Source organism: Austrofundulus limnaeus, unplaced genomic scaffold (assembly GCF_001266775.1).
Source record: "Austrofundulus limnaeus strain Quisiro unplaced genomic scaffold, Austrofundulus_limnaeus-1.0 Scaffold114, whole genome shotgun sequence".
Taxonomy (NCBI): domain Eukaryota; kingdom Metazoa; phylum Chordata; class Actinopteri; order Cyprinodontiformes; family Rivulidae; genus Austrofundulus; species Austrofundulus limnaeus.
In genome coordinates, this window is record NW_013952516.1 from 714,740 (window position 1) to 724,386 (window position 9,647).

Here is a 9,647-nt window from a genome sequence, read left to right on the forward strand (position 1 = left end):
ATTTCAGCTAAAGAGCTCCTCTCCATCTGCTTCAGGTTAGTGGACTTCATTCAGTAAACTGTCCCGTCAGGAAATATGTCGCTACGTCACACAGTGGAGTCTCTCTGATTGGTTGACGCGGGAAATTTGTCGCTACGTCACACAGTGGAGTCTCTCTGATTGGTTGACGCGGCGCATCGAGCTGCAAAATTTCAGATTTTCTAACTTCAGCGATTTGTGCATCAAGTACGTCGAACGCTCAGATCGTTCAAATCGCGCTGCTCTAATCGCGCTTGAGGCGCCGCAGCACTTCCCGACGCTGATTGAAGCGCGTCCACCACAGACTTTGCATGTAAACCTGATGCTCCTGATGCTGATGTTTGGTGTGAACGCACCATTAGAGCAATCGCCTCTGATCAAGTATATGTGCAGTCTCACCTGGATTAGAGAGCGCATGTTTGCAAAGTGAGTGTCCATGGCCCCCCCGTGTGGAAAGTTCTGATTCATTCTCTTCATGAGTTTGCTGAAGCAGCTGAAGGCCTTGGCCTCTGAAAGGAGTGCAGAGGTGGAGGTGAGCATGCCACGGCTTCTAAATAAGTGTAAAAATACGCAGGATGTCAGAGAAGAAGCGGATCGATGCGTTGACTCACCGTCATCCAGGATGACGAGAAGCGGGGCCAGCAGGTCACACATTCCCTGGACGTATCCGATGTCGAGGTGCCTCCAGATGTAGCTGTAAATACACAACAGAGGGAGCTGAACCTGACCCAGCTTCAAATGCACTTTCCCTCTGAGTCACACTTTTCTCCACATTTAGAGACGTTCCTGTACTCGTCTTCCAACACCGGAGGCAAGAGCTTCGAAATTCATTTTATCGTTTGCAAGACAACTAAAAAAAATATAAGCTATTTTACGTTTATGCTTCTAATGCTTCCGGACGAGGATTATGACATTAAAACAACCACATTAAATATAATTATAGGTCAGAAGTGTTTCTAAAAAAGAGTTACATTAAAGCACAAAAACTTAGCTGGAGGGGGGCGCCGTATGAAGCGCCTTGTTTGGATTTGAAGAGGCAGCCTCAAAAACTAGTTGATCTGAGACACACCTCAGAAAGAGGGTGAAAGAGGGATTTGTGGAGTTACAATAAGGAGGAATTCAGACCAAATCATTTTTGACAGTTGCATTTTATATACATGTAGATATATGTGAAAAAGAAGGATTTAAAAGCAGGATATGTCTCCTTTAAAACTTTAAGTAGCATTATTATACTCCAAACAGCATTAATCTCTTTTTATCCTGGATAGGCCTGCAGGTGTCAGTGTCCTACCTGCACATGATGTTGCGCAGCTTCTCCAGGTTGGCCGGGGTGAAGTACCAGTAGTTTCTGTCGCAGCGCTGGACGTCCTTGTCGATGCGGTGCAGGTTCAGTGTGTATAAATCCAACAACTCTTGCTGAAACAAATAAAATAACGACAAATAAACTCATTATCGAATCTACTTTTTGGGCCATGAACACAGAAGTTTTTTTCTGATGTGCATTCTCTTTCAGGAGTCAGGAAACATTCCCACCTCCTCAGAACATTTATAACAATAATAATCTTTATATGATTGACTGACCAAAGCTTGAGAACTACTGTGATAAACTCATTCATTCTGTTGAAAATATATTGGACATACAGAGTAAGGGCCCCCAGCTGAGTCCTCGCTCTTTGTGTTTTCATCTGCAGCCAACGAGTCTAACGGAGGGTAAAGGCTCTCCATCTCCGGCTCTGACAGGATGGACTCAGTGCCCTCTGGACTCAGCTTGTCCTCCTCCTGCCTGAGCTCCAAGTGAGGCTCCTCAGAAAAGGACGGCGTCTCACACTGTCTCTTCCGGCCCCAGGGAACCATGGAGACTTTAGCTTTGGGGATTTCCTCCATCTCTATGGCTGAGGGGGACTCGTCGGAGTCCGTTGTGACCTGAGCCTCTTCTTTCCGAGGGTGGACTCCTCCGGATCTCGTGACTCGGGCTTCTGCTGAAAAGGTGCGATTCTTTTCCTCTCCAGGAGCTTTGGGGGCTGTGAAACTTTCTTGCGAAATCGCTGAACTTGTCTTTGATTTGTCCATTTCCTTCATCGTCTTATTGTTTTTGTCTTCAGGCTTGGGATCTTTCTTCGCTACCACTTTTTTGTGAGGACTTTGTTTGACGTGTTCTTCTTTGGATTGTGCTGCAGCTGCTGTCACTGTCACAGTTTTCCCATCAGTCCAGTCTTTTCCAGTTTTCGGTGACTCAGAAGTCTTTTTAGTATTCTCATGTGAGCTTGTTTCTGACTCAATGTTTTCTTGTGGTTCAGGCTGCAGATTTGCTCCTTCTTTGACCATCATTTCAAAAATCCCCTCGGCATTCGCGCTTGCTGCACTTTTGCTCACAACAAAGGCCTTCTCCTCCTCCCCTTTGCCCTTCTCATCTTTTGTCTCCTGGCTCTCGATGGTCGGGGCTTCACTGTCTCCCTCTGTGGGTTTCTCCAAACTCTGTGGAGCCTGAGGCGCCGCCACGGATCTCTGGGTTGCGTCAGCCATGGCGCTGTCCTCTGTGCTGAAGGAGCCGTCCGACAAGCCGGAGGTGATAGAGAAGTTCCTCGAGGAAGGATGCCCAGAGTCCGGAGAGCTCGTCTCGTTCTGCAGGGCTCCGTTGGGCACCTTTGGCACCTGCTTGGCCTCTTCGCACTTGGACTCTGCCTCGATCTGGTCCACCTCCTCCACGGACTCAAACACCTGAAAGAACAAGCCAAAGGGAAGCAAACTACTCCAGGGGAAGGGATGGGAAGATGTGAAGAACTAGCAGCAAGGAGAATGCAGCGGTGGACAGTAATGGTTGAAAATGCAATACTGACATAAAACATCAGTTAACTGAAAAACTCTTACAGATGTTATATTAAGTTACTTTAGTTTTTGAAGGAATGCCATTTAATGCCTGCCACCATGAAAGCCATGCCTGTGTGTATGTATATATATATATATATGCATTTATATACATACATATATATGCTTAAAATTGCTGTGGTAGTAGCTAAGAGTTATCTTCAGCACATAGTCTGAGTGCTACCAGATTGCACAATGTTGTGAGAGATTGTGCTTGATAACTTGATAACCAAACAGGCTGAAACTTTGTCCTTTTCTTCAAGATAAGATTATCTTAGTTTAAAACTCTGGGACAAAAGGCAGAGGACAATATGCTTTCCTTCAAAATAAATGTTAGGTCTTAATTTATTTGATCTTTGCAGCAATGCATGTTGTGTTTTTAATACCTGTGTGCTGCTGCTGGAATCACTCTGCAGGTGAGCCAGACTCTGTCTATCAGAGCTCTGAGACGACTGGGACTGCAGAGTCAGAGCAATTCAAAAGAAGAAAACACATATATTTTTAAAATTTGTAGATTATGTGGTGTGTTCAATTAAAACATTTCACTAACCCACTTCATGTAAAGTCAGCATGTTTTAACCCTTTATCTAACAACTGATTAAAAAAACTGCTTTTCTCTCACGTATAAAGGTTTCTCATCCCAGATTCATTTGTAGATTCAGGCTCTATTGTGAGGAAACATGTCATAGTTTTCTGTCTTTTTTTGCTCGCTCTACCTCGTTGCTCACAGTGGAGTCGTGATGGGTCATCCTCTGACTGGAGCTGTCCATGCTCGCCCCGGAGGAGCACTTGGCCAAAGCCGCGGCGTGCTGCTCCTTCTCTCGCTGACGGACGATCTCCTCACAGCCCAGCCACTCATCCATCGTCTGCTGGTAGGAAACCTGCATTTCCTCATCCACCTGTAGTAAAAAAAAAATACTTTTTTTGCAGGAGCAACAAAACAAACATAAAAAACATCACTGTGAACCCACACACCTCATTCCTCTCGGCCTCAGACATCCCAATCTGGTAATGACCCAGCAAGAAGGGCCACACCTCTTTACGCAAGGAGGGCTCCACACCACCAAAGTAGACCAACCGGAGCAGCTCCTGCTCCTTGTAGGTCTGAAATTAAAACAGAAGCGGCTGATGAAGTGCTTTTGCCTGCTGATCAGCCTTTGTTCTTTCACTGCTCTGCTTAATGTGACAGCGATGTGCCACGCATCGATCAGCGCCGCCACAACGACGACGACAACCACAGCGAGGATCAAAGCCTGCACTTAATTACATGTCAACAAAATAATTCTTTAATGTTGCAAAATAAGAAACTCTTCATTCTCCTGTCACACTAATCGACCCATTATAATGTGATTAATGCTCTAATAAATTGTAGGTGTAAACATCGTTTGAAACTCACGGAGGCATTAGTCTCATTACTCTCATGCACACTGTTGTTAAGACTGTGTGCCGCATGATTAGCTAAGAGTGAATATGGAAGCAGACAGAGTGTCTTGGCGTGGGCGAGTGAGTTTCAGTGATGCAGTCGATGCTTACTGTGGAGTCCTGGAGGAACGTCTGCCACACGACTGCAGTGAGCCCCTCAGAAGCGTCGCAGGGCGCGTTTGGCGCCACGATGGTGTGATTGACGAGGGCGGAGAGGTGCGTCCGCACGGTGGACAGGTGACGGCAGTAGGCCAGCCCTGATGGAAGAACCAGATGATTATTTAAAAAGAYAGTTCAGATGTTTTGAAACRAGGCTCTGTGGAAAAGTTATGACTAACTGGAGAAAGTGCATTTTCTGTGAAAATCCATACTGAACGCTGAATAACAAATAAACCAAGCTGTTAAATCAATAACAAGCAAATATAAAATTAGTCAAACACAAGTCAAAATTCACAAAAAAGTAGTTAAAAGCAGCACAATAGATGGTAATGCTAACAGAGAAAAACAGTAGCCAAAAGTAGCAAAACTGTAGCTAAAAGTGAAAGAATGAAGGCTAAAAGTAGCAAAACAATAGCTAAAATAGAAAATGGTAGCTAGCTAAAAGTACCAAAACAGTAGGTAAAAGTGGAAAAAATGATAGCTAAAAGTAGCAGAATAAGACAAAATTAGTTGAAGCAGAATTTAAAACAAACAAGATAAAAATCTTGTTCGTTTTGACTGTGGAAGGAATTGAAAAATTTCTAATGTATTTCAAAGGGGAAAATAATAAAAATAAATCTGAATATTTGGGAAAAGTATAAAGAGTTATGGCACCCATCTCTTGAATGAACAGAACGTTTTGATACATTCACGAATACATGAAGTATGCAGAATTAGTTAAATTGTAAAAAAAAATGCACAGAAAATTTTAAAAAAGATCTAAAACAACAACAATAATTGTCTTACCTGTTGAACATAATGTTTGAATGACCTCAGTTTGGGGCCTTAAACATTTTTTTATTACCTACTCTGCATAAAAGATGTCAACCCACTGTAACAAGATGTTACAAATGTTTATATTTTATAATTTTTCAGAACGTTTCCACAGAATTTTGCATTAAACGATTGGAACTTTTTTGCTATAAATGAGAATAGCTCATWTTGAAGAAGTACATACATCCGTAAAACGCTCTGGAGATGATCTGATATTTCATGTTGTCACACAGCAGCTTCAGAGGWGTCCTACAGAAAGAAAACACATTTTATTTAATAAAACACACACAGCAGCTCTCTTTCTTTAAAACACTATCATTAAACTGTCGTCAAGCCAGTGTTTTCCTGCATGTCACTTCTCATATTTCCCTGCATGAATAATAGACCATCTCTGATGTTAAAGCTTATTACAGGGTTGAGGCTGACCTTTTATCAAATGATAAACTGCCATACAGAGCAAATTAACTCAGCAGTTTGTCTTTTTTCTGTCATGCTTATCAGCTAATTCACCCAACACATTCTTTTTTCCCACTGATTTAAATGCCACATGGTTGTCCTCGGTAGTTGCTAGGTTCTTATATTCATTATCCGTCTACAGTTTCTGTAGCACCGTTGAGCCCCCCAGACTCCTCCTGTCACATCAAAACAACTCGGTCTAGGCCGCCGTGTTGGCGTCTCACCTCTCGTGGTTGCACCCCTTGTGCACGACGCCATCAGAGAAGCTCCCCTGAGAGCAGGAGGAACACGACGACTTCCTGAGAGTGGGGTGCCACATCGCTGCTCCCTGATCCATCAGATCCGGAGGAGTCGCTGTGTACAAAGACACACATACACACACACATCCTCATTATCACTTTAAAGTGCCACGCAGCTTAGGCTTTTCAGAACAATCGGATGATTTGAAACACAGCTGTAAACACTTTTGGCAGAAGCAGAATCGTGTCCCACTTAAAGCACTTCAAAGTAAAGTTTGCATGAGCTTGATTTCCTGCTAGATCAAAGAGAAAAAGAACAAAGTTATCCTGGATTAACAAACAATATGAAAGCATGAAGACGTTATATTATGCAAGCCCAAGTCCAAAAAAAAAATGTTGTGTAAATGTAAGCAAAACCAAAGTGTTATAAACCCATGTTTTATTCACAAAGAAACATAGTAAACATAATCAATGTTACCCAAAGTAATCGTACTAAGGAAGAGAGGTACCAAGCAGCAAACCGGCCTCTCTGATAGTATAGGGGTGCATTAGTCCCTCTCTTTCATGGGCAGCTTACACATCTGAATGAATCCTGAATACAGAAAAGTATAMAAATGTTTTAGAACAACAAGCTGCCATCCTAATTATGACTTAATAGGGAAGGTCTTCCATGTTTCAGAAAGACGAWGCTAACAGGGGTGTCCAATCCTAGTCCTCGACCATCTCTATCATGCATGTTTTAGAGGTTTCTTTGCTGCAACACACCTGATTTGAATGAATGGGTGATTAACAGGCTTCTGCAGAACTTGAAGAGGTAACTGAATCACTAAATCAGGTGTGTTGGGGCAAATAAAACATTTWGAATAGCATCCCTTGAGGACCAGGATTGGCTAGCCCTGCATTAGAACAACATGGGTTCCTTTTTATGCTCTACTGTGAATAAAATATGGGGTTATGAGAAATGCAAAGCACTGCCTTCTGTTTTTATTTACATTTCACACACAACGTTACAACTTTTTTCCAGAGCTGGGGTTGTTAGATATTTACGAACAATGAAAGGTGAACAGGCAAACAGCTTTTCCCAGCTCAACAGTCACATTTGATCAATCACCCTATCAGCTGTTTAAAAAGGTTACTGCAGTCAGGAAGGTGTGACACAGTGTGGCATTAATAACGGAGCACATCGATAAACGTTGCCAGAGGTGCGGGTCAGACCGGGAGGATATTAAAAATAGGAGGGATAAAGCAAGGCAAGCTGACAGATGGACTGACGAGGTGAGGTGTGACAGTGTTACAGCTGCTTCCTGTGAGTGGGGCCAATTCCTCCCGACAGCTGCAGGACCTCCCCGGTCCAACCCKGGGCCCTGTTTGGGAGGTGGACTGTCCACTCAGCTCAAGGGAGAAAGAAGAGGTCAGATGGAGGCGATGGGTTACAGTCACTGTAACAAATAATAAGCAACATTTTTCATCAAAACGCACCCATCTGAAGAGCCCCGCCCGCTGCCCACCGCTCCCGGGTTTCATTTTGCTTCTGAGAAAAAGGGAAACCCACCGAATTCCGACTGGCTGTTTGGGAAAATGATGCGGAAGACGTAGTCTGTGGCCTCGTCCTCTTCTTTGTCTGAGACGGAGTCCGAGGAGCTGGATCCGGGAGGTACCCGCTTCTTCAGTTTAGGAAATACCTTTCCCTGAAAATAAATAAAAACCAACAGCAAAAATGTTCGGCCGTTAGAGCCCACTTTAAACACGCCTTTGTTGAGTCGATAAGTGCCTGTATRAGTAATCTCATTAATACAGTTTGAACACATGTGGCTGTTGAGCATTATTTGATTTAGCTCACAAAAGCACCTATTCATGTGAGTGGACCTGTGCTGAGAGAGCATTAAACACACAGTCATCTGTATCCCTAAACACAACAAAGCAATGGATCCAAACCAAACGTYTTTTTTATTGATTCCTCAATTAGGTGAGGCTGATTTAATGCGTAAGTGAGGTCTCCTGGAGGAATGCCAATCTTGTACTGTGTTCTGGATTTGAAGCCTCAGAGTGAGATAAAAGCACACTGACCTTTCCCCTCTGGGACCAGAGCGGAGGGTCCAGCTGACCGTGGGGAAGCAGGCCGTTCTCCAGGCAGGACAGGAACTGGAGCAAGTGGCCTCCTCTGGGGAAGCGAAGTGGAGGTCTCTGGATGCCGTCCTGGCTGACCAGCACCACCGTCCCCCCACTGTCCACTACAAGAGACACAGAAAAGGATCTGATTTTATACATATCAAYTGCACGCTGGGGATCTGTGTCATATAGAAAATCATTTCAAAGGTCTGTACCTTGTTGATGACAGTGCAAATAAACAATCTCTTCAAAAGGAATAGTCATGGCGTAGTCCCAGTACACGCTGCAACACAACCGATGAAACAAGATGTCAGGTAAGGCTTGTGCTGCAAGCCTTGAGCTAACCAAAGCAAATTTATAACAACCTGCTGCCAACAAGCTAAAAAGAAAGTGATAATATAATTGCCTGTTCAATAAATTGCTTGTTAGCAAAATTTATAGAAACTGACAAAACATTTGGTTTGGTAATAGCTGAGAGTCATTCCCATCTCATAGTCTGAGAGCAAACATGAGGGCTTTTGCAAAATTGCATTCAGTCTCACATTGCTTTCTTTTTAGATTAAACACAAAAAAACTTTGTTTTTTAAACTGTGATCTTACTTTAAAACACTGGAATAAAAGGCTGCAGGTGGYGTACCCATAATCAATTATTTTGGACAGATGCACAGAAGTGAAAACATGACATGATTTTTGCAGATTTTATAGAGATCTGGCAGTGTCGAAGTCAAGAAACCATCTGTTGGCCGCTGGTGTGCTGAAAATAGTCTTCGTCAGATCAACAGCGGTTATTCAGCACTCAGAGCCTCTGAGCGACAGACAAGCACACTGCATTATTCAGTTATTCCCTGGTGCTACAAAAACAGCACAGCCACATCCAGCCGAGGCACTTTACATGTTGTCTGTCCTTGATATGAGCAGGAATACAAATAATATCAAAAGGAGGTTTTGTCTGCACCTTTATTCTAATCATTATAATCTAGCCTCTGGTGGGTCATCACTGACTGCCACCAAAAAGTGAAGGCAGATGATGATGCTTTGTGTGCGCGTGCAGGGCTTTTTAACAAAGCTCTTAGAAGAYAATGTCCAGTTACAACTGATACAAGATGGCCACATCAGCCTGTACGTAAGTGGTTTTAACTTACTTAATTTCACAGATATTCAATTTATATAGCGTCAAGCCACAACAAAAGTCATCTCAGGGCACTGCACACAAAAAAACAATAAATATAAAGAAGCCAGGAGATTGTGATGAATCCCATCCTGAGCGGCACCGGTGACAGTGGAGAGGAAAACCCCATTTTAACAGGAAGAAGCCTCACACAGACAAACACAGAAGGACTGGTGCATTTTCCTCTGGAAGAAAAATAAAGAATATTACTCTAAAGTTTGTTGTGGTTGTAGCTGAGAGTCATCCCCATCACAAATCCTCAGTGCTAACAGACTGTGCAAAAACTTGGTTCAAAATGTTGCCATTAACTATGTATTTAAAGTCCATTCTGTTTTTTATGTTAGCACTGGATGGATTTTAGTTAAACTTTCAGAAACCTACTGGATATATATATACAT

The 9,647-nt window shown here is 43.1% G+C and overlaps 1 protein-coding gene across 1 annotated transcript in view; it reads right to left on the reverse strand.

The window, feature by feature from the left end:
• sgsm1a (small G protein signaling modulator 1a) overlaps window positions 1-9,647 on the reverse strand; it is a gene marked incomplete at its 5' end in the record, with an annotated part of 25,333 nt that overhangs the window by 5,784 nt on the left and 9,902 nt on the right. Inside the window, 13 exon segments of the mRNA XM_014014370.1 lie at window positions 418-527; window positions 630-712; window positions 1,310-1,434; window positions 1,660-2,736; window positions 3,270-3,341; window positions 3,600-3,782; window positions 3,859-3,987; window positions 4,417-4,562; window positions 5,462-5,526; window positions 5,958-6,087; window positions 7,525-7,660; window positions 8,040-8,203; window positions 8,297-8,364. Coding sequence (XP_013869824.1) covers window positions 418-527; window positions 630-712; window positions 1,310-1,434; window positions 1,660-2,736; window positions 3,270-3,341; window positions 3,600-3,782; window positions 3,859-3,987; window positions 4,417-4,562; window positions 5,462-5,526; window positions 5,958-6,087; window positions 7,525-7,660; window positions 8,040-8,203; window positions 8,297-8,364 — 2,488 coding nt within the window.